Raw genomic sequence first — 24,135 nt, 5'->3', positions numbered from 1 at the left:
TGAATAAATGCTGCCTCATGCTGAGTCTCCTTCAGAATCGTGTGCTGCAAGACAGAATAGCAGCATTGCTGGGTATTTAAAAAAAAAAAAAAAAAAAAAAAAACCACACACACAAACAGAACTTTTCACTTTACAAAAAAGAAAAGACGTCAAGCTACTAAATCCTCGTAATTCTAATCCACAGAAAGTTACCAAGAACACAAAAGAAGCACAGAAAATCCCCAATATTTTCAATTACATCAACAGAAAACTAATCTTTTCCCCAAAATCAAGAGGTTATCAATAAACAAAAACACACTAGTACTAGTTATTTACTGCATGGCAAAAGCTTCAAAAATTTGTTTTTAAAATGTCTGAAACTGGTGGTTTCCAACCAGTAGTACATGCACCCCTGGGGGTACACAGAGGTCTTCCAGGGGATACATCAACTCATCTAGATACTTGTCTTGTTTTACAACGGGCTACATAAAAAGCACCAGCGAAGTCAGCACAAACTAAAATTTCATACGACTTGTTTATACTGCTCTGTATGCTATACACTAAAATGGAAATACAATATTTATATTCCAATTGATTTATTTTATAATTATATGGTAATAATTAGAAAGTAAGCAATTTTTCAGTAATAGTGTGCTGTGAAACTTCTGTATTTGTAGGTCTGATTTTTTAAGTAGTTTTTAAGTTAAGTGAAACTTGGGGGTATGCAAGACAAATCAGACTCGTGAAAGGGGTACAGTAGTCTGGAAAGGTTGAGAGCCACTGTCTTAAACTGAACAAAGTAGATTGGACCCAGCTGACATCCTTTTTAGTATCTGACAACCATCAGCTACTTCATAAGAGTGCTTAGGGAAAAAAAAAAAAAAGTAGAAGGTTTCTAATAAAGACTAATCCTTTGAAAATGCAGTATAACTAACTTACATAAAGACAGGCACAGCCGACCAAAATAACTTACATAAAGGCAGGCACAGCAGATCATTACATACGGTTATCTCCACAGTTTACTTCAGTTTCTTGTAAATTATGCTTTCAACTAGAGTATCTTCAGTGAAGATATTAAATTTCTAATGTTCATCATCATGTATATTCTACCTCCTTAATATAAGAATTCTTAAAAGGAAAACATACTACTTTGAATAAGAATATACCCATTAATAATAGTAAGTGTTCAACTTTCTTAAAGATCAGTGGTATTGCCTACAAGAAGCCATTAAGAAAGATGTCCCGATAAAGTTAAGGCCTCACTAAAATCTACACAAACTAAGAATTAAAACAAACTATGCCTAGAGATGGAAGTATATACTCAGGGTTTGAGACCTCATGCTGAAGTATCCCAATCACTTCATAAGTATTCATTTACCTTTGCAGCAACAATGTGAACTATCCCCCCATCACATAAGAAACTGAGGCACGGAGACATTAAATGACTTGCCAAAGGTCACGTAGGATAGTGGTTCTCAACCAGGAGTACACATACCCCTGGGGGTATGCAGAGATCTTTCAGGGGATACATCAACTCATCTAGATATTTTCTTAGTTTTACAACAGGCTACATAAAAATCACTCGTGAAGTCAGTACAAACTAAAATTTCATAGACAAGGACTTGCTAATACTGCTCTATATGCTATCCACTAAAATGTAAGTACAATATTTATATTCCAATTGATTTATTTTATAATTACACCTCTACCCCAATATAACACTGTCCTTGGGAGCCAAAAAATCTTACCATGTTATAGGTAAAACCATGTTATATTGAACTTGCTTTGATCCGCTGGAGTGCACAGCCCCGCCCTGGAGCGCTGCTTTAGCACATTGTATAAGAATTCGTGTTATATCGAGTCACGTTATATCGGGGTAGAGGTGTATATGGTAAAAATGAGAAAGTCAGCAATTTTTCAGTAACAGTGTGCTGTGCCACCTTTGTATTTTTATGTCTTAGTTTGTACATGAGGTGAAACTTGGGGTTATGCAAGATAAATCAGACTCCTGAAAGGGGTACCGTAGTCTGGAAAGGTTGAGAGCCAGTGACATAGCACTAAATGGAGTCCCCGTCCAGTCCCATGCCACAAGACCATCCTCTCTTTTTATCCAATTACATTACAAATAAGGGTGACCACTCAGATGGCTTTTGTGCTCCCCACACCTGTGCTGTAAGAGCTGGACAGAGATCACACCATATCACTGAGAGTGAACAGCCATCGGAGGTCAGTGATTTTTGTGCAATACTGCATTTGCCCACATTCAAAGCTGCAATCTAAAGCTTGAACCTGTGAGCTTCCAATTCCCATCACTTCCCTTTACAGTGACCACAGGAGATTTTTTTTAGCACCTTGGCTTACGGGTGAGCTGCGAACAGTTCGTTGGGATCCAGAATCCTGGGAGTTGATCGGAGCCCCCCGGCTAACCAGCCCGGGGAGCCCCCAGCGCCCTCCTGGCCTTACACTGCCCCCGCCTTGCTTTAACATTGATGCCCTGGAGACCGGCCTCCAGCCCCCGCCTGGCAGGGACACGCTGAAGGGCCGGGGCATCCTGATCCCCGGCTCCTTGAGGGCAAAACGCAAAGGCAAGGCCCCGTGGAGGGCGCGATCTCAAAGCGAGCAGGGGGGGTTGCAGCCGTGGCCTGGGGCCGGGCCAGACGCCCGCACGTTTCTGGCCTGGGGCGTCAGGGCCTACGCGGCGGGCACCGAGGAACGGGAGTCTCCTCAGGCGCGCTGGCCGGGGGAGAGCAGCCCCCTGCGGAGCCGGGCCCCGGGCTAACGCAGGCCGTGGGGAGCGCGCCCGGGCACGATGGTCAGCGGGAGAGCCAGGGCGGGTCACCCCAACCCCACTCGCAGGCTTGGGAGCGATCGTCCCCCGCGGACACTGACAGCGGCTGCCCTGGCTCCGCCCGCACCGCCGTGTCACTCACCTGCGCCAGCCCCGGCCCGGAGGGGCCCCGGCCCGAGAGCAGCTGCTGCAGCGTCGGGACCCTGAGCAGGCTCCGGCGCCGGCAGCAGCCCCGCGACAGCAGCAGGTAGCGGTACGCCATGGCCAAACGGCCGCCGTGAGACTCGGTTCTCCGGCCACAAGCCCCGCCCCCTCCGCGGCGTTTGAGCTCATCACGTAACGTCGGGAGGGGAATAGGGTCACGTGGCTGCAGAAGACCACAGGCGTTGGAATGACGTATTTAAAGGTGGGGCGGGTTTTTTTTCCTGGTGTCCCGCGCGCCCCTCCCCCTCGTGAGGCAATTGGGAGCGCGTGAGTCTTGAGCCTGCCCGGCACACTCTGTTCCCGGCTGGGTGCGTCCCGCCCCCTGGTTGCGTCACGGCCCCTCCCCCGGTGAGCCGGCTCTTTCTTTGCCCTGAGCGAGCGCTCGGGTGGTCGCCATTGGAGCTCGCGCGCCGGGGGACAGCAGCGGAGCGATGAAGATCTGGAGCTCGGAGCACGTGTTCGGGTGAGCGGGCGGGAGCAGGCGCCGCGCCTGGGCTGGGGGAGCTCGGGCGCCGGGCCCCAGGCGGGGCGGTGATTCTTGCAGGCCGGTAGCGCGCTGGCCCTGCGGCCCCGGGCTGTGACTCCACCGTTACCGGGCCAGACGCCGGTCTGTGCCCGTGGGGACTCCCGGCCCAGCCTGGGACTCTGTGAGCCGGGGCTCGCTGGCGCGGGCCCCCGCTGGTCACTGGGCTGAACGCCACCCCGGCGTTATGATGCTCCAGCCCTTACCCAGCGCCCTTCGCCCATGGGCCGGGAAATGGCATTTATCCCTACATCATAGTTGAGGAAACTGAGGCACAGAGTAGGGTTGTGACTCGTCCGGGGTCACCCCGCAGCACAGCGGCAGAGCCAGGTGACAGCTGGCACCACCTAGACCGACAGAGGAAAAAGTGCTAAGTGCGAACTGTGATCTACCGTTACTGCAGTGGCCTTAACTTTGCTTATCAGCCTGTGCTGCGACTCTGTATCTCTCTCTGTATCATTGTGTGGGTTGCAGGAAGTGTCATCAATTCCGCAGTTCCTCCTTTTTTTTTCTAAGTAACTAACTGATCATAAGGTCTTTTTGTAGTTAAAGTTAAGATTGTGCGCAGTTCTCACTGAGTGAGGACTACATTTTGCTGTTCAAAGGGGATGCAGTTGGTGGCAGTGCAGTATGGAGATTTGTGCAAAATTTCCATACCAACGTGAGAGAGGTGACGGAGGGCTTGTCTAATGGGGAAGTTTTACCGGTAATACTGGTGTGACCCCCTGTGGACATTATTAATCCTGTAAAAGAGTGGCATTTTTCACCTTAGTTTAAACCACTTCTCAACCACCAAGGAAGCTCTTATAATAGAATGAGTGTCCACCAGGAAGTTCTGCTGGTATAACTACATTGGTTTAAATTCACCCCCCAAATTATGCTGAAACTTTCCTGTATAGACAAGGGCTGAAAGCAGTGTGAAAGGTTTCCACAGCTGTCTTCTGTTTGCTAATGCCAATGTATGCAGTAAGACTCTAAAAGGGCAGTTATGAAACTGACAAAACTATTACATTATTTGGCATAGGCATTCATAAATGACCTTTCATAATATTAGAGCAAACACAGATGTCGTTGATTCTCCTAAAGGGTATGAACAGATTAAAACTGAGTTATTGTAAGATTTTGATTATGCCCCCCCCCCTTTTTTGTTGTTGTTTGTTAAGGGGTAATGTGTTTTAAGTAATCCATGAAATATCTTCAATGAGCTGCTAACATTCAAAGTTAATAACATAATTTGTCATTTATTTCATGTTGTTCTTCATATAAATGAAGCATTTAACTGCAAAAATGATTGTTTGACATTTGAAAACTGCTTGTGTCACACAAAACGAGAACTGTATAATTGGTAGCAAAGTTTGAGAATACTTGTGTGTCAAAGTCTAGCCACATCATACTGGGAAACATCTGTAGATAACAGGCTACGAACTTCAGTGATGATGGCTTAGACATTTCAAAAAAGTGGCTTCCTTTTCGCGTTTGTTTATATGTTGTGGCACAGATTGGTAGGTAGAAGCTTGTTGTGGTGGGTTTTTTTTGTTTTTTTGTTGTTTTTTTTTTAAAGTCAGTGAAGTCATAGCCTCACTATATAGAAATATAATACAGTCCCTGCTTCCTAGGACTCTACAGTCTAGACTGGATAAACCTAGGAGATACTCAGCAAGGAGGGAGAGGGAAGGAGGAGAGTAAGTTCAGAATGTGACTCTGTAGTCCCAGATGAAGCTTGTAGTTGTGTGTGCTGGTTTTCTTTTTCTTTTTTTTTAATGGACTACAGCGGGGAGGAAAGAGAAAAGGAACTGGGTGCTTATCACCACCCAGTTCTTCCAAGCTGATGGAAGTGGGTTTTGAGGAGGGATTTGAAAAAGTCCCATTATTGCAAACTCCAGTCTTGCTTTACCAGTGTTAGCAACTTTGGGAGCCTTAATGTAGGTGTACCATGTGTGTTTAAAGCTCCATGTCATCTAGCCTGGCACATGTCCTCTATCTGTTGATTAGACATGCTATGTCTACACTGCATGGTTGGCCTTTGTCTGCTGACTCTAGCTTTGGTTGCAGAGCTATAAAATTGCAGTGTAGGCATTTGGGCTAGAGGCTGGGTGCTGGGGCCCTCTGAAGCAGGAGGAGTCTACATTACAATTTTATAGCCCAGCAATCCAAGCCCCATGACCCAGAGTCAGTTGACATGGGCCAGCTGTGGGTACTTTATTGCAGTGTAGACATACCCAGAGTGTTTAAAAATGTCATTGAAAGCCCCCCTATGCTAGGGCTCTTGCAGTTGCTAACATAGGTGAAGCTAGAATGATGTTAGCAGCAATATAAAATCTTTGCTAAACTTTCTTAGTATAGGGGTTGATACTGGTTTAGCGATATTTACTTAAATAACTTCAGATAAGCTGGTGTACATTTGGTATGTGGACAAAGATCTAGTCTCAGGGTTTTGACAGCTGAAGTTATCATGTGTAAACCAAAACTTCTAGTGTAAAATGAAAGGGGTCGGTGCTAATAACACTTTCTCTTGTGTTGCACAACTTTTGTTTTGAGCAACTGCAGAGCTTGACTTGAAAATCAGTTATCTGTGGAACATAATACTTTCTTGATGCGATCTAATTTTCACATAGCAGAGTGTGAGGCCTGCAAAACTGTATGCTGCAATGTGTGAGTGTGTAGTTAGATCAGAGATTCATAAAATGGCCTTTAGCTCCTTGAAAGTCTTCAAGGACATCTTGCCTTTGTTAATCACCTTTGTGCTTAGTTTTATGTTCATGTTACATTGCATAATTCCTGATGATAATATGAAGACCAATTCATTCATATCTTTTAGTAGAGAGCAGGGTCTAGGAATAGAGGAAGGAACTTTTGTTTGAAATTATATATATAAAAATTTCCCCATTTAAAGCTGAAGGACCACTTCGTTTTTCCTGTTCATGCTGGAGATGTTTGCAAAACTCCAGAGTGTGTGTGTGTGTGTGAGAGGGATGTCTTGTAGATGCCTTCCTACATGGTGGAGTTAAGCTCTAGTCTAATTCAAAACTGAAACTTTTCCATTATTTATCTAATATAGCTCCTATAACAACGTGTGTGTGTGTGTGTGTGAGAAAATAACTCAATATCTTACTCTTCACAAAACCTCACCTATTTAAACATCTCCAATAAAAAAGACAAAATACTGTTTAGTCAGAAGTTTGAATTAAACATCAAATCAAATTCTGGCATTGAGGGGAGTGATGTCAAAAGTTAGAGCCTCTGAGAACACCTTGTTACTGACCTTGGGAAGCTGGGCCTTAGGAGCTGACTTTCAAGACTTCAGAACATGACATAAGGCTGTTTGCCTCTGAGGTCCTGACTACGTGCAACAAAAACAGTAGTCAGTTGTATAAAATTTACTGTTGCAATGCTTATTCTTGTAAGGGTTTTAACACCTCCACATAGCAACACCTTTTGCATGGTGCCTGCACTTGTCTTTTATTCCCTAACTTTTTTTTTTTTTTCCACTGCAGAGGCACACTTGCTAACAGCAGTGGAGCTGAACAAGTGTTAGTAATATGGAAAACTTGAGTGCAGAAAATACCTGAGAGAAACCACTGTAGTTTGTGTTGGTTTAGCTGGACTTGAGCTTGCTCTTTGAAGTAAAGGCTGATTTACAAAATGAGAGAATCCTACTGCAGACAGTAGCTGTGGGTAGCAGGTGCGTGGACCTGAGCTGTATTTGGCTTTCAGTGGTTGGTCTGCTAGTTTAGACGAAACAAAATTGTTAAAGAAATCTTGATAAAGATCTGGTGGAATATGGTGTTTAGTTCAGAGGCGGCTTAGGGGAAATGTATTCTTGACACTGTCACTTTGCTAATGTAGTGGGGGCCTTCTGTACATGTGAATAGCAAGAGCTGAAGGTAAGGTGAGTACCAATCTCCACAACCCTAGAACGTTGAAAGAAGTTTTCAAGGAGGCCAGCTTTAGCATGGAGAACATGACCTCCTAAATCTGTTTGCCATTTTAGTCCTGGGATATTAGAGAGACAAGGTGGATGAGGTTATACCTTTTATTGGGTGAAAGAGACAAGCTTTTGAGCTTATGCAGTCTCTTTTTCCCAGACCTGAAGAAGAGCTCTATGTAAGTTTGAAAGCTTGTCTCTTTCACCAGTAGAAGTTGGCCCAATAAGAGTTCCTCATCCACCTTGTCTCTTCTACTCTTAGGTAAAGCTTACATTAACCCCATATTGCTAGAACAAACATAACTTTATCAAGCACCCATTATCTGTAATTCAGCCTGTTCCATCTTCCCCGCCACCCTTTTTAATAGCTCTCTAGTTAGACAATCAATAATCACTTTGGAACAGGTTGATCTTGTATAATATGTATGCAATACAAAGTACACTTACACAAACTATCAGGTATTCTTTCAACACTGTCAGTATTGTTTAAGAACAGAAGAATTTCCATACTGGATCAAGACCGTGGTCCATCTAGTCCAGTCTTGTCTCTCTTGTATCTGACTGTGGCCAGCACCAGATACTTCAGAGAAGGTGCCAAAACCACACAGTAGGTGCATGTGGGATGATCTGCCCCATGTACTAGGGTTCCTCTAATCCCAAATAGTTAGAGATTGGTTTAAATCCCGAAACATGAGGCTTAATATTGCTTCCAAAATTTGTTAGCATTACCTAGATATTTATTATTCCTTTTTGCCGCCGTGTCCTTTGGTAGTGAGTTCTACTGTTCGTTTACATGTTGCATGGAAAAGTATTTCCTATTAATTGTTTTGAATTTGCCATTTTTTAACTTCAGTAAATGTCACCTTGTTTTCGTTAGATCAGGAGCTTCTGTTTTTCCTGTCTATCTTCACTATAACTTCCTCATTTTATGTACCTCTGTTTCCTTTCCAGGTAAACAAATAAGAGGAGACATGACAATCTGTCTTTTTAATCTTTCCATGTAAAAATTCTTCCATGCCCCTAACTATTTTAATAGACCTTCTGAGCCCCCCTCTAATTCAGCAATATTTGTTTTTGAGGCGCGAGGTGACCAGTACTTCACCCAATACCCCAGATAAGTCTGCACCACTCATTCGATCTTAGATGAATATTGTTAATGAAATGTATAAATAGTTTTTTTTTTTTTTTTTTTTTTTTCCCTAGACACCCATGGGATACAGTTATCAAAGCTGCTATGAGAAAATACCCCAATCCCATGAATCCATGTGTGGTAGGAGTAGATGTGATAGACAGAAGCCTTGATAACCAGGGAAGGTTACATAGTCACCGACTTCTCAGCACAGAATGGGGACTACCAAGTATTGTAAAAGCGGTATGTTTTAATAAGTTGAATGAGTAACTGATGATGTAATGCATTTAAACACGTCATCCTCTGGGATCTCAACTCTGAATTTATAGGAAATGCCTTTTCCAGAAATCGTAGGGAAAGTGTAATAATATAGCAGCACATCTCTTGCCATGAATGCATTGCAGTGTTTCCTGAAATGTTAATCAAATTTCGATTGTAGTATCTTCCAGGCAAGGACTGTCAGTTTGTGTGATTGCCTAGCACTCGGCGTGTTGAGGTCTTGATCCTGATCAGGATGTTTATGTACAACCACAACATAAATATGTAAAAGTAGTAATTTAGAACACAGAAAACCTTTTGTAATTTGCTCTGATGTCATGTTGAATATTTAAATAATTAGAATGTTTTGTCTTCTAGATTTTGGGAACAAGTAGGACTTTGACATACATTAAAGAACATTCGGTGGTAGATCCAGTAGAAAAGAAAATGGAACTCTGCCCACCAATGTAAGTGACTAAGTGAGGTCAGGAAGCTTTTGGTAATGGCTGTAGGGAAATAGAACAACCGCCTGCTTATTTGCAATACAAAAGAAAGCTTTGCTTTTAGAAATGTACAAGCTTGCACTCACGCTGTCAAACAAAGACTGGCATTTTCAATGTGAAGCTTTTCTGGGTTGCCAAATTTTTAAATAACCTTTCCTTTTTCAGTTGCTGTTAGCTGCTTCTTTGCATGAGTAGGCAACTTTAAATATGTAGGCAGTATAAAATATTTGTATGGGTATAACTTTGACATCAGGTGAAACCATCTTCTGAGAAAGCAGAAATGACAAACTTAGAGAATAAAACATGCTGGCTAAAGAAGTTATTTCCCTAAACAGCAGCAGAAATAAATTTAGAACTGTATTGCAAATCTTTAATCTTGTTGAAATTTGCAAACTGTTATGTTGTGTTCTAATGTCCTTCAAACTTATCGAGTTTTAAATCTACGATTTCAATAAGAGTCTTGTCTTTGTACAGTAAATGTAGGCTTAGGGACTTTCCTAAGTACATGTTTTGTGTGTGATTGGTAAGGCTGCTTATTTTCCTCAAGAGCCTGGATTAAAAAGCTTGCCATTGCAAACATACTGAAGTTCAGACTTGGTTCAACATTCAGAAATGTTACTGGAAAGCTACCTAAATTGTGTCGGACAACATGGAATGTAGAGAGATCTAGTGAAAGGCAAAGGTTACCTAGCTGTAACTGGATTTGCAATAGGAGAAGACAAACCACCTCTCAATTATTATTGACCATTATAATTGTGCTGTTACAAATTACAGTAACTGTCCTGTTTTCTGCTGTTAAGGATAATGAAGCACCAGTTGGTGCCACTGAATTGTTGAAAGAGGAAACAGCAAGGAGGAGAAACACTGAGGATTTGTGTGTGTTTTTGTTTTTAAGATTACTCTCACAAATTTGGTGTCAGTTGATGAGAGATTGGTCTACACGCCTCATCCTGAAAACCCAGAAAAGTAAGTTGGGGTCGGGGGTCTGTCTGTTTGTGAGAGAGGGTATATTGCTCCTTTTCTGTACCAGTAAGCTTTTTTATTTCTTTCATTGCAGGACTGTGCTAACTCAAGAAGCAATTATTACTGTAAAAGGCGTTAGCCTGAGTAGTTATTTGGAAAGTTTAATGGCCAACACAATATCCTCCAATGCTAGAAAGGTATGCTTTTGTGGCAATAATTCTTGGGCACTTGTACTGCTGAATACCGTGCTTAAGGCTCAAACCTGCAGGATTGGACCCTAAGTGTGTATAAGTTTTTTATTTTTAACCATTAAATTCTTGTTGTTCCTGTAAATGTCACCAGAAGCAAGAAATGCAGTACTTGTTCATTAGTTTTTAAATGCAGGCTAACCTGTCTGTAATGTTCCCATTGTTAGAGACTGTTACCCAAGCAGCTCTTAAACACTCATGTCACAGTTCAAATGTCAGGGGGTAGCCATGTTAGTCTGTATCCACAAAAACAACAAGGAGTCCAGTGGCACCTTAAAGACTAACAGATTTATTTGGGCATAAATTTTCATGGGTAAAAACCCTCATTTTAGATGCATCTGAAGAAGTGAGGTTTTTTTTACCCACGAAAGCTTGTGCCCAAATAAATCTGTTAGTCTTTAAGGTGCCACAGTTCAAATGGTTAAAAAGGCTACCAGGAAAGATGTCTGTAAAGACTGAATGGAAAATTAATTCACAAAATCCAACACTGCTCACACTGATTGCAGACTTTGTGCTGAGCACAATCTCCTTTGTTTGAATTCTTGACCTGAAATCATCCAGCTTAGTTTTATACAAGCAGTTCTGCACAGAGATTAAATTACCTGATGTTTTCGATGAGAAGGAGAGGAACCTAGGCCAACTTGTATACTCCCAGTTGTAAGTAAATTCCCCAATTTGTGTTAATCTGCAAGGCATAGAAAAAGAGCTCTGTTCATCTCAACGTCATGCTCAGACGCTCCAGGTAGAGCTTTGGGAGTGGTTATTTGCTACTGTTGGGGGCACTCTGTCTTGCTCTCACACTACTAGAAATCAATGGAGGATCATACCTGTACCTCTCCTCTTCCTCCAGAGATGCTAGTGCAGCAGACTGAAATGAATATGGTGTGACAGAGCACGGGTCAGGTGTAAGGATGGGAAGGACAAACAGTGATGGAGGGAGTAGTGAGACAGATGTGAGGGTGAGTGGGATGTGGTGCACAAATAGAAGTGGGAGCTGACCTGCTTGGGTAGTGGCAGTTCAGGTCCAGTCTTACTACCTAGGATGGCATTGGGAAGTATGTGCCTTGGCCAGCCCCTTTCCCCTGGAAGTAGGATATCCTTAGGCAGCGATGCTGCTTCTGTCACTTGATGTCCAGTATTAGATTGATGAACATTCAGCCTTCTTGGCCAGAAGGCTATCGTGGGGGGTGGGAAGAGGAAGGAATCTGAATGTTCGCTTCATCCCTGCAGTGCACTTCCCTGAGGAAATAGTAAAGGTGTGTGAGGGGATAGACTGGCAGAAATAAAGTGTGCTAAGGTTGGGGGTTAAGTGGATGAACTGCAGGGTTTGGGGAGAGGGAGAAAAAGTGGCTAGTTGAATTTCGAGGGTGTAGATTGTATTTTAGTTTGGTGGCCATAAACGTCTCTCCACTTAAACGTTTTACAATTCTCTCCTCTAATTCCACTTAGAGCAATGGGGTACATGCTGTGATCTCCCCATCCTCTGGCACTCATAACTGCGGTTAAATCTTTGGTTTGCCAACAGCCCACTTAAAAAAATGTCCGACATATATAGAAAGCCAAATTAGAAAAGGGCTCCTTCCATATAACACTTAAACATCTTCGTAGCCAAGTGTCAAATGGTAGAACAGTACCTTCTTGTCCTTTCTAAGGCAGCTAAGTCCATTCAGAGATGCCTAACTTGGCAGGAATTTGTGTTTCCAGCCCTCTCATTACTAACAAGCAGATCTACTTTGAAGGAAGTGGTGACTGCAGAAGCACAAGACTGAGTTTCTGTGCTTTCAGAAGTCTGCTTAGACATGGCAAAAGCTTTTGCCGGAAAGTGTTTCCTGCTGTATCTTGAAATTCTGACGTAAATGTTGAATTTTGCTTTGAGGGTTTGAGATTGCAGGCCTGATGCCTGAATACTACAATGATGAAAGATGAATTTTGTGCCATGTGTTAATCTTTTCTGTGTTACTCCAGGGGTGGGATGCTATTGAGTGGATAATTCAAAATTCTGAAAGCGCTCTAAGCTAGCAGTCTATCTCTACATCTGCAGTTTGTACTAACTAGTGGTAACTCCGGCATTCACTATCTCGGTACAGCATTTCAGCTTTCTAGCAAATGTGTGCATGGACTGTTGTGATGTGACTTTTATATATATGTACATTAGCTTGCATGTATTTTAGTATATAATCACAGTTACATTCAGGAATGGCAAACTTGTTCTCATAATACTAGAATCATACGGTTTCTTTTTTCATTGCGACCTGGAATGGGTCAAGTAGATATCGGTGGAAAGGTCGACCTTAGTTATTCCTACATGTACTGCAGTGCTTTTGTACCGTAGTATTGCTTCTTACACATGCAAATGATAGGTTACTGCAGGTACCTAGGCATGTGAATGTGTCACTCTTTAATAGGGGCCCACACCAGCTTGGTCAGTTAAATTGGACTACATAAGAACAGTTATCTAAAGAAATTAACCAAAAAAATGCTTGGTTAATGGAATCAGCCTTATAAAATTAGAGCAGAATTGCACTTAATGTGTTCAGGATTGGTTTTCTCAAAACAGGTGCCTAACAAGCATAGTCTTCAGCACAGAGTTATCTCTACTTGCTTTGTCTTCCCTGGCAGGAATTGATCTGGTCGCCTCCTTTTCATTAGACTTTTTTAAGAGGTAGATGGGATTGAGGGGTGGGGGGTGAGCTTCTGTTGGTGTTTTAAAATTTAGGTGGAAGCTGAACATATTTCACTCTGAATTGGTATAGTTGCAATAAGAATCTCATTTAGCATCTTAAATAGCTTTCCTGGCTTGCTGCTGTTACAAATGAATGACCTTCTTTAAATAATCATGTTGCTTAAAATTTAACTTTCAGATGCATTTCAGTTTGTTCATGGTAGGAAGTGCTGCTTTCTTTTGTAGTCCGACTTCAGGGCTGAAAGGAGTGGTTACAGTTTTCATAGTTACTTTTATGCTGGATAGTAAATAGTGCTCTCCACCTTGCCTTCCATTAGCTAGCCTAGCTCAACTCTGTCATTCCTGTATTGAAACCACAAACTTCCAATGATAAAATCCTAAAACCTTTTTTCATAACTCCTTCTCCTTCATTCCTTTATAATTTTATTTTGGGATGTGTGTGTATGTGACTTATAAAATCAGCAAATGCTGGCTGTGTGCTTTCAAGTTTACTTTTCATTCCACTAAATTCTTGAGTTGGACAAACCATTAAGCTTTATCTTCTCCAAAAAACTTCAACTGGAGGAGTCAGTTTGCTACCAATTATCCAAGATATAATAAATCTTTATACTAGTATTTGACCTAATATTGAAAGCATAATGTAGTGCAAATATATGTAATGTGCATGCTTGGTCATGAATGTGCTTGCTTAAGGCTTATATAATGTAGGACTTAAATAACATTGTATTAAATACTATATATATTACACAGATAATATATATCAAACTCCAGTCCTCTGTCAGATTCTGTTTTCCTTTTACTGAGTAGAACTGCCTAGGTCCTTAATTTTAAAAGAAATTGTAGAGGTGAAGCTTTATTAACTTAGATTCCACTGGAGAATTGTTCTGAAATTTACTCTGTCAGCATGGTGCATTGATGCTTAAGTTTTATATGGATTTAAGCAGTTTTTCCAGAGCTGCGAGAAAATACCTCACTGATTTTATTTGTTTTGGAAAACCAACAAACATACTTTGGATGATTGACTGGTTATAACCCTTGGAAGGAATTCTGTGGATCTGAGTTCCACCCAAAAGATGCTGGCTAACTTTTTGTAAAAGTAAAAGTCTACTCTCTATATGATCAGACTTAAACATTCTTAGTGTTTAAATGTTACTTGTTTTCTTCCAGTGCTTTGTATATTAGTGTCCCTGTAACTAAAAGTACAATAACTTGAAAAATAGCTTTTTCAAATTGAAAAGCTTATACCTGGGGTTATTTCTAACACCTAACATTGTGGGAAAAGAGCTATGTGGTTTGTTTGACTGAACTGTCATATTCACAGAGATTAGAGGGGGGGAAAAAGTTTCACTATTTTGTTGTGCATTTATTTCCTGTTGCATGTAGCAACCTGCACTGCTCTGTTGTAGCTCACGTGCATGCTTCCTTATATCCTGCAAGAGAGAGTTTGCCAGCAATAGTACCAGCAAAACAACTGAAGTTGGCAACTGTGTGCACAGAGGGGAAACTGGCTGGTGGGGAGGAGGAGAGTGGGGAGTTTAGTATGGCCCTTGGGGCTACTAGATATCAGCAGGGAAGCAGGGGAAAAAAAACTTTTCTTAAGAAGACATAAGGGTTGCTCTGACTAAAATAAATTCAGTTTTAGTTAACCAAACCAAAAATATGCAAGTTGATGTCCCTTTAATGTGTTGGTGGCACTCACTAGAAACGCTAACTTCAGAGCCACTAATTTTTGAAGGAACTGAAATTTCTCATGCTTGGTCTTGGCTCAGGAATGAGAATTTTTGATTCTATTGGTTTCTGTTTTGAATACTTCAAAATCTTTTCAGGAGGGGGACTGTCTACTGGTGTGTGGGCAGTTCCTAGTGAACACTGACTGCTAACCGTAACATAAACATAAATAACTCAATATAGCACTTGGATAACAAAGGGCTTTATTTCTAAACTTGGCATGTTCTTCCTGTTGATTGAAGATGACTCTTTCTATTTCACAATCAATTTTCTTTCAATGTGGCTAAATCGAAATAGCATCGTAAGCCTGTGGAATCTTAACCTGAAAAAGACTGACTGGTTATTTGAATATGCATCCACTCTAGTTCCCTCTGGATAGGGAAGAGGAGAACAGAGGCATAGGGACTTTTAAGATAACCTATAGCAAATATACATGTACAGTGCTCTCTTAAGGGGTAACACCCTCTTTGTTCCTGCAACAGTAAGATTCCCCCCAGCTATTCAACTTGTTTGCATGCATTGCGATTTGTAAAGCTAATGATGTAACAACTCAATCACATAGCATACATTCTGGTGCTTCTTGCTGAGCTGCCTGTGTCACAAGAGTTCAGTTCTTACTGAAATATTGTTCTGAGGAATCCTGTCATCTGATATCTGCTCATTTGGGTGCCATCCTGTATTCTGCACTGTTGAATCAGGGTCCTGGCCACTGGTCCGGGGGGCTCTGAATTTTAATTTAATTTTAAATGAAGCTTCTTAAACATTTTAAAAACCTTATTTACTTTACATACAACAATAGTTTAGCTATATATTATAGACTTGTTGAAAGAGACCTTCTAAAAAGGTTAAACTGTGTGACTGGCACGCGAAACCTTAAATTTGAGTGAATAAATGAAGACTCGGCACACCACTTCTGAAAGGTTGCCGACCCCTGTTCTAGAGAATGCTTTTTGTGGTAGTAAGGATGTAAGAGGTTATGGTGAGTTTGATTTTTTTTTTTTTTTTTTTTTTTTTTTTTTTTACTTCTCTCCACGGGGACTTGAAAAGCTTCTGACACTTGCTTGAAGACTAAGCCTAATATGCCAGCTGGGAAAGTACCTGTGCCCACATATCTTAACTCCCCTGGAAAAAATCACTTCTTCTGTCCTCTTAAATAATAACCACTCCCTTGGTCTGTTCTGCCACCCAAATAAATTAAATTCCATCTCCCTAATCAGTTCTACCCCAGTCCCTCAACTTTGCAGGGTGCTGCCCTCCCCCCTCTTGCTCTTAAGGAAATGCCTGAGCCCCTGCAGGGCCGGTGCTACCAGTTAGGCAAACTAGGTAGTTGCCTAGGGCGCCAAGATTTGGGGCACCAAAAAGCGGTGCCCCCAATTTTATTTTTATACAGCGTTCCTCCCCGAGCACGCGGTCGCCGTTCCACTTCTCCTGCCTCCCAGGCTTGCAGTGCCAATCAGTGGTTTGGCGCCGCAAGCCTGGGAGAGGAGGAGAATTAGAGTGGGGGCGGTGGTGGAGCAGAGGTGAGCTGGGGTGGGGAGCTGCCGCATGGATCCCCAGGTGGGGAGCTGCTGCAGGGGGGCACCTCAGGGCTGGAGGGGGGGGGGGGGGCGCACAAGGTGGAAGTTTCGCCTAGGGCGCGAAACTTCCTTGCATCAGCCCTGAGCCCCTGCACCTAACAAATATTCCTCTCTCCACCTGGGCACTCTGCTAATTGCATCAACCATTCCTGTTAAAGCAGTAGTGCTTGAGAGGTTTTGTGGCCTTCCTTTCTCCTCCCTGTCAGACAAAGGCCAGTGTCTCCCTGGTCTCACTCAACCTATTTACCTGGGCAAAACTTCTACTCACCCTAGGTAAATGGAATTTTAAAGCCCTACACTCCAGTACTTTTAATTAAGGAAATAAAAGTTGTACCTAACTCTAGGCTAGAAATTTCTCATTTTAAAGCTAATCTTCAGTAAGGGTGTGAGTCTCACTGGAGTCCAGCAAGATAAGCATGTCAGATAAGTCTCTTACATGAACTCACAAAACTGGGCAGTGCACATTCTATGTGGCCAATTAAAATAAAAGAGCTGCACACTTAAATGTAAGTTTAATTGCACTTAGTCACAGCACTTTGTTTTCTCTGAGGCCTTCTTAAAATATTCTAGGAGTAGGAAGGAACAGGGCAGGGTGGCAAAAAATTTAGTTGCAGTTTTAAAAACTTAGCCCAGTTTTATGCTGAAAAGTGACTCATTCATGAACTCAGAACTCCATGATACCCTTCCTACAGTCACTTTCTGATCAAATTTTGTTCTGACAAGTAGAATATCTGTGTGTGTTTGTTTGTTTTCCTTAACTGCTGAGTTAACCTGAAAGTCCAGCTTGGTTCTTTCTGGCTCTCATCTTCAATAATCAAAAATTCTCCAAATGTAAATTTCTTAACAATTCTGATACATGAACTGGACTAGAATTTATCTTCCTCTCAGTACAAGTGTTGGCTTTACTATGCTAACAGAAAAAGCAAATAGTAAAAATATCCTTATTGCTAAAGTGAGCAGACTTGTTGAATTAGAAGGTAATTTTACATAGACCCTCTTTTCCCATAACCTCACTTCGGTATGGCACTAACTTTTTGCACATAAGATGAAGGTTATGCAAACACTCTGTTTAATGAAGCTTCAGTAAAAACTTGAAACCTCAACATAAAACCCCAAATAATGCAAAACCAGTTTCCTTTAGAGCAGTTCTGAAGTCTGACAAAGGAAAGATACTGAAGTTTTAATTTGAAGTGGCTTTATATCCATTTTGATACTAAATTTGTGTCTTTTTCTGACAGGGTCGAGACGCCCTGGAATGGGTGATCGGCAAACTAAACACAGAGTTTGAGGAGTTAACATCATCGACACGGGAGAGCATGAAATCTGGAATGGCAGCGGCATCAGCAGCAGAGAATTGAGGCCGCAGAACACTGAGGAACTGTGACAGAACAACTTTAAACCATGAACTTTATTTCCTTAGATCTCTTCTCTATGGCTGATAATGCCAGTCGTTTATATGTTCATAGGAATGTCAGAACTCGAGAAAAATATTTTTCTAGCGCTCTCTAGCCTCCATATCAACTTATTTGACCAGTGAAGACTAACATGAGCTCTTATGCTTTCCTTTATTTTTATTTAAAAAACCCCATGTGCTGTAGCCAATTGAAACAAAATCTTTCTGACAATTCTTAAAAATGCCAAAATGTGCCTTTTCGTAAAGGCGGTAACTAGTAGGTTTCTTCTATATTATACCATCTGTTTTTTGTGCTCACTTTTTTTTTTTAAATGTGTGTACATATATTTATTAAGAATTTCTTTAAAGAGAGCAGCTGCTGTATTTTATGAAGGGCGAATGGGTATAAAAGCACTGAATCTAGTGTTGGTCTTCGCTGCCGAAGCGGAATGGCGAAAAGTAACACACACTGTAAAGTGATGGAGATATTTACTCAGGTTATCTGAAAAGCTAGATCTTGCGTGGTGGTACTGACTTTTGTTGTTAAATGCAGTGTCTGAATGTGATACACAGGTAATTTATGTCTTGGATGTTTGGATACAAACCTCCGACAGATGTAGTGAGTATTTAGACTTGAATGTAGATTTTTAGTTAGACTTTGGGGAGAGAAGATGTAATTTATTTTTGTAATATTTATTCACTGGCTCTAGGATTTTTTTTTTTTTTTTTTTTTTTCTTTTCCTCCCTCTCTTCTGGAGGAGCCGCTGATACCTCCATGGAAACCATTGGAAAACGATTGACTTCTAAATGCAACTTTTTACAAGGTGATTTGAATGAAGAGTATCGTTGCTTCAGATTGTAACACTTAACTACTGTGAAAGTGATTCTTATACCACAAACAAAGATATCATGAAGACTCGGCAGCAAACTTGGATCCACTCTGAAGAGTAACAGTACTTTAAAAAAAAAAAAAAAAAAAACACGCAGCAGAACTGGCTTTCTCTAGGTCCCGTCCCCCCCCCCCCCCCGCAGAGCTTTTCATGGACTTTCAGTGTTTCTTTGTATTTGTCTTTAATTTACATTTTAACAATATTTTTGTCTTGGTGGCATGAGTAATCATTTTTAGGCTCATTTAAATGTTTCTGGTCATAGTCATTCATTGTCTGTCTGGGAAAACAAGATTGCAAAATCCAGTAACCCCTATGGAGTAGAATATTTGAAGGAAAATTACTAATTGGGTTGCTTTCCAAAAAGTATGAAATCCAAAACTGTTAAAGGTACTGATCTTTCTTTGACAGGGCTACAGAAATGAGTGTCTGAAAGCAGCACTAGTTTCTGATGCAGCCTTCAACTGAAGGTAAATTTTTGATTTGTTGAATTTAAATTAAATCTTTTTTGTGTGCACGCAAAGGCTGAAGAAACAGTCTGTTCTGTTTGCACAAGGAATCAAGTCTTTTTGCAACAAACGATTTAGAAAACTACTTTTGAGTGAAAATTAAATATTTTTTTAATGGTAAAAATAAATGATTGTTCCATAACTTGCTTTGATTTGAGTGCTTTAAAATACAATGCTAGCTTGGTGGCAAACCCACCAAACACGTGCACAATATAGTTTGGTAACTGTAGAAACACTATGCTAAGTGTTCTTTTTTTAAATTAAGAGGTAGGTCTGTAACTATTAAAGTACACTTTCCTACCAAGTAAATATTTCTATTTTAAACAAAATTTTGGTTGGATGATAGGACTTAATCTTAGCTTTTCAGAAGCCAGTCAGTGACAGTAAACATTTACCTTTTGTCTTCATATGGACCTCAGGTGTTTCCTATATGAAACAGACACTTAGTTCTGAATAAGGCCTGGAAGTATGTTGTCTTTCTCCAAAGGACAACTTGCGTAATACTGACATTTTAGTTGAAGTGAGTTTTACATGGTGCCCTTTCCTGGGAGGGGGGGGAATGCAGAAAGGTCTAGTTGCCCAAAAAAAAAAAAGTGTCTGATACTACCTTGCCATTTCATCCTGGCACAAATGAGTGAGACACAATGGGCACACTTATGCAAATGAGATAAAACAGGTGTGACTGATTTTGGGGAAGTTGTAGTACAACATTCCAACACATGCCTGCTGTGGGAGGTGTTAAATGCACAGGTGTGGCTATGCTGCAGTAAAACAGCCATGGCTGGCCTGTGTCAGCTGAAGCAGGAGCACAGAGCTATAAAATTGTACTGTAGACATTCAGGATGTGAGGGGTGAGAGTCCTGGAGCCCAGGCTCCAGTCTGTGGCCAAACTTCTACAGTACAGTTTTATAGCGCTGTGAGCCTGATTCTACTAACATGGGCCAGCTGATGGGTTTATTATTGCAGTGTAGACAATGCTGCCTCATGTAGCTCCTGGCCCCAGCAGTTCTTCTGTCCTCTTGTTCTCCCTGGTCACTAGTTGCTCTGGGCTTTTATTGACCCCCTCTTTTGGCCTGAAAGGCCATGACTTGGGTTGTAGCTACACAGGGAGAGGAAGTTAATCCTATCTGTTTCTTGGCTGTGCTCCCAAGAGAGCTGCTTAGAGCTTTTGGGATGTCTGCCCACCTAATGCCCTGTTGGCCTAGGTCACTGCCTCTATCCTTGCTCTGCCTCCCCCTTAGTCTGACAATCATTCAGGGTAGAGAGGGCCCTCTGCTTTAAATCCCCTGAAAAGAAGATGCAAGTTGCATCCACTCTTAATAATTTTGCTAGGCATAGCCTCTTGCACTGTCCTTTCTGTGATCTAATACCACCCACCCTGCATATGTGCACCCTTGGGACCACCGAGTGATTGATCACACTGCACTTTATCTGCCTTACCAGAAGTTCATCAGGTCCAATGTTACTTGGGATCTATCTTGACTTTCACTAGGAAGCTCATCCTCTTTCATATCCGGGTTTCTATTTTCCTATGGCTTGTCAGAACGGTTTTCTATTTTGCTGGTATCCTCTTCTTGTGAACAACACTGCTCCAGTTATAGGTGTGGTCCTCTGGGCAGTCTGCCCTTTCATCCTGTTCCTCCTCCTGTCATTGCAGTAGTTCTATGGAGCCATTGTGCAGAAGGGCCTTGGCCCTCCGATGGGGACTACATTTTTCACAAGTCACATCTGTATATTCCCAATCTTGCACAAGAGTCCCCCCCTAGGACCTCTGGCACTCACGTAAGCTCCCTTCCCCCCCCCCTGCATCTATCCACACAAAGTTCTACAATATCTTCCAACTCTTTGGCTGAAACAGTCTTCCTCTGGTTAGTCTTCTGTGTGTATGGAAAATTTCTGATGGATCAGATTTTATTCTAGTCTTGCACTAATCAAAATGCCTTGTAACTGGGCCCTTTCAATGTGGTGGTTCTCTCCTGTATTGGGCACTTTTAAGTCTAATTTCTCAAATGTTGAGGTAGAAAACCCTATGGTGCTAATGTGGGCTCTGCCACTGCAGCCAACAGAAAGGAGGGAAAAGCTTACATCCTAGGGCTGAGTTAAATTAAAAAAAAAACTAGGACCTAACCTGTCCCGCTCTTTTTGGGTCTCGGAGGTGAGGCCAAAAACGTCAGTGTTGAGCAAAAGAAAATCACTTGGCTCAGTAAAGGGCAGTAGGTGCACGTTTAGATAGGAATCCTACACTATAGTACCATGAGGGTTGAAAGAAGGGAATTAAGGGGTTTTGGTTGTTTACAGCTCAGCCTTAACTCTAGTAGTGCTATTGTCAATGCAGATCTTACCTACATGCACATCATTAAACAAGTAAGAGCTGAAGCAGACTTCTAATGCTGTCTAAGTCCCATCTCAATGTTCCCTTTGTTTTAGAGTAATCTGAGTCTAAGGATTTCTCTCCTTAAAGCAGTCGTGCTGATATTAGCTGAGACAATTTTGGAAATATCAGTTGTATCTAATATTGAATGTCCTGTTCTCCATTGTATCTGTGTGTAACTTTCTCTCATTGTCTACTCTCCCATGCCCCCCTTCAGATTACTTACCCCTGCTGTGACTGCAGTTCTGTAGTCTTCGATACTGGGGTAGGGAGTGCAGTGGTGCCAGTGCTAGAGGTAATGTATAGGAAAGCTCTCACTAGTGGGGAAATGTCCAGGCTTAGTGTAAAGAGAGCCTGAGCCTACTAAAAGTAGCTGAGGTAAGTAGAAGAAACCCAGCTACAGCATTTCTGCCTTCTGAGAATTATTGATAAGTGTGATCACTTTTGTTGCTGCATAATTTATAAAATAGAGTACATTAAACATTGATCTACCATATGTTAACCAAGACCTTCCCATTAAATTAAATGCATTTAATCTTCCTTATACTTTAGACAATATTTAAACTCTTATTACAGTGAAGGCAACATGATGGTTACAGGGGAGGATAACAGATACATGTTAACTCTTCCTCTTCTACTCTCCCCATTTTCATCTCAGTTCAGACTGTAAGCTCCTCAAACTGTGATTCTCTGCCCTATCTCTAATGTAAGGTGCCATGCACATCTATAGTGCTAAGTAATTACACACTCTACTAAAAATAACTACTGTGTATAGTTGTCTTTGTAGGAAAAACAGGCAAGCATTTGCTGCTTATGGATTCTTCCCCCACAAATATTTGTCCTGGTCTAGCCCAGGGAATAGGAAATGGTGGTGAAGCAAGCAACTCGCATTTCCTTAAAGAGGATGCACAGATGTCTTGCTGTGGTTCAACAGGTGTAAACTGAAGGAGGAGGATGAGCAATTCTTTCCTGGTGAATAGTTAAAGCTGAGCTTATTATGGGTTAATGGTTCCTCCCATATGTGGCACTGGCACCATGTGTTTGACTAGAGGCTGGAAGGAGAATGCTTAACTGTAGCTCAAGTTTCTTAAAAAAATAACTACTTTTTTTGTATATAATAGTTTAAGCCTTATTTTGAAATGTAAATTACCTCTGTCCATCTCAGAGCCCTGTCATAGTTTCCGCACAGAGTTGTGATCGCTGGGCCTTTTACATAACAAATCACAAGCTAACTTTCAGCTGCCACTTTTCAGCAGTGTGGAAAATGTTTGAATGGACAGGAAGACAAAGCTAGGCCTTGGGGGCTAAGTCACAGGGTGGGGTTTTTTTTTTTTGTTTTTTTTTTTGTTTTTTTGTGAAGCCTGAAGTAACACACAGCAAATCATTCTCATGGGGACTACCACAAGGTGAGTTTAAACTCTGTGGTGGCAGAATCCAGGTACTGAGATGTTAAGAGTGCTCTGATCTCAAACACAAAGGGGAGTTGTTACAGGGTAAAACAAACCTTAATTTGATACTGCCTGACTTTATAAAGTGACTATTGTCTCCTAAGGCAGGGCAGCAGGAGTTGGCATGCTAGAGCCTTTTTATTAGGCTCTGCAGTACTACAGCATTGGGATTTTGGGCACCATAAATGTGTGCAGAAAGTGTGCAAAGGAGAAACTTAACTGTGTATATGTTCCCCTTCCTTCCAGCTCCTGTATTTAATTTAGGGCCTCAACGCTTATCTCCCTGTCCCTTCCTCATTTCCCCCACTAGTTAGAGTCTGTAATAGCAACCAGTATTTAGGGTACTAAGGCTAAGAACAAAAAACAATCACTGTTTCAGCCCAGGTTACACAAAAGCCTATTATTAAATAATCTAGGTATGTTTTTACCATTATTGTGTCAAGAAAGCGGGAACTGGAGAATTCACCTTTTAAGAGCTTTTTATTAGTAATGCATAAACAAACTGCATTTCAGTATCACAGCATGAAAACAAGCAGAAAAAATCCTATTGCCTTTCTTGCATATAAATGATTGCCCTTATCTATTGGAAGCCATACAAAAGTACATGCACCATGACAGTATAGAGGAAGAAGGGATGTGAGAAATTAACACTTTGGAGTTGGGTTTGTGCTATATCCTTAAAGATTGCTTTGAAATACACTCCAAGGTGAAACCTACTGGTGGGACTCCTACTGCATGCAATTTGTGGTGCCTGTGCTTAGGCTGTAAGCTCAGTGCAGGTGGTCTTTGTATGTAGTGCAAGGCTTAGCCAATTACTAGGCACCACTGTAAGTTAATGCTAACTTCTATAGGCCTGGAAAGAATAAAATGACTGCATAGCTTACTGGCAAATGTACACCCATTTACAGATGAAATACTGACAGCTAAATGGGACTAAAAAGTCAAGTTCACAAATAAACCTTCAGGTTAAAAGCAACAGAGGGTCCTGTGGCACCGTTGAGACTAACAGAAGTACTGGG

At 41.5% G+C, this 24,135-nt stretch overlaps 2 protein-coding genes across 2 annotated transcripts in view; one reads left to right on the top strand and one right to left on the bottom strand.

The window, feature by feature from the left end:
* AFG3L2 (AFG3 like matrix AAA peptidase subunit 2) overlaps positions 1 to 3,092 on the bottom strand; it is a gene marked incomplete in the record, with an annotated part of 43,640 nt that extends 40,548 nt beyond the window's left edge. Inside the window, 1 exon segment of the mRNA XM_034762585.1 lies at positions 2,910 to 3,092. Within this exon segment, the coding sequence (XP_034618476.1) occupies positions 2,910 to 3,029 (120 nt within the window).
* A 200-nt stretch (positions 3,093 to 3,292) lies between these two features.
* PRELID3A (PRELI domain containing 3A) lies at positions 3,293 to 22,430 on the top strand. Its single transcript, XM_034762586.1, is given in 6 exon segments — positions 3,293 to 3,434; positions 8,623 to 8,791; positions 9,185 to 9,277; positions 10,205 to 10,275; positions 10,367 to 10,469; positions 17,747 to 22,430. Coding segments are annotated over 6 exon segments (588 nt in total). The 5' UTR covers positions 3,293 to 3,402; the 3' UTR covers positions 17,867 to 22,430.
* The last annotated feature ends 1,705 nt before the right edge of the window (positions 22,431 to 24,135 follow it).

This window comes from Trachemys scripta, chromosome 2 (genome assembly GCF_013100865.1).
Source record: "Trachemys scripta elegans isolate TJP31775 chromosome 2, CAS_Tse_1.0, whole genome shotgun sequence".
NCBI classification, from domain to species: domain Eukaryota; kingdom Metazoa; phylum Chordata; order Testudines; family Emydidae; genus Trachemys; species Trachemys scripta.
This window is presented reverse-complemented; position numbering and strand designations above follow the sequence as displayed.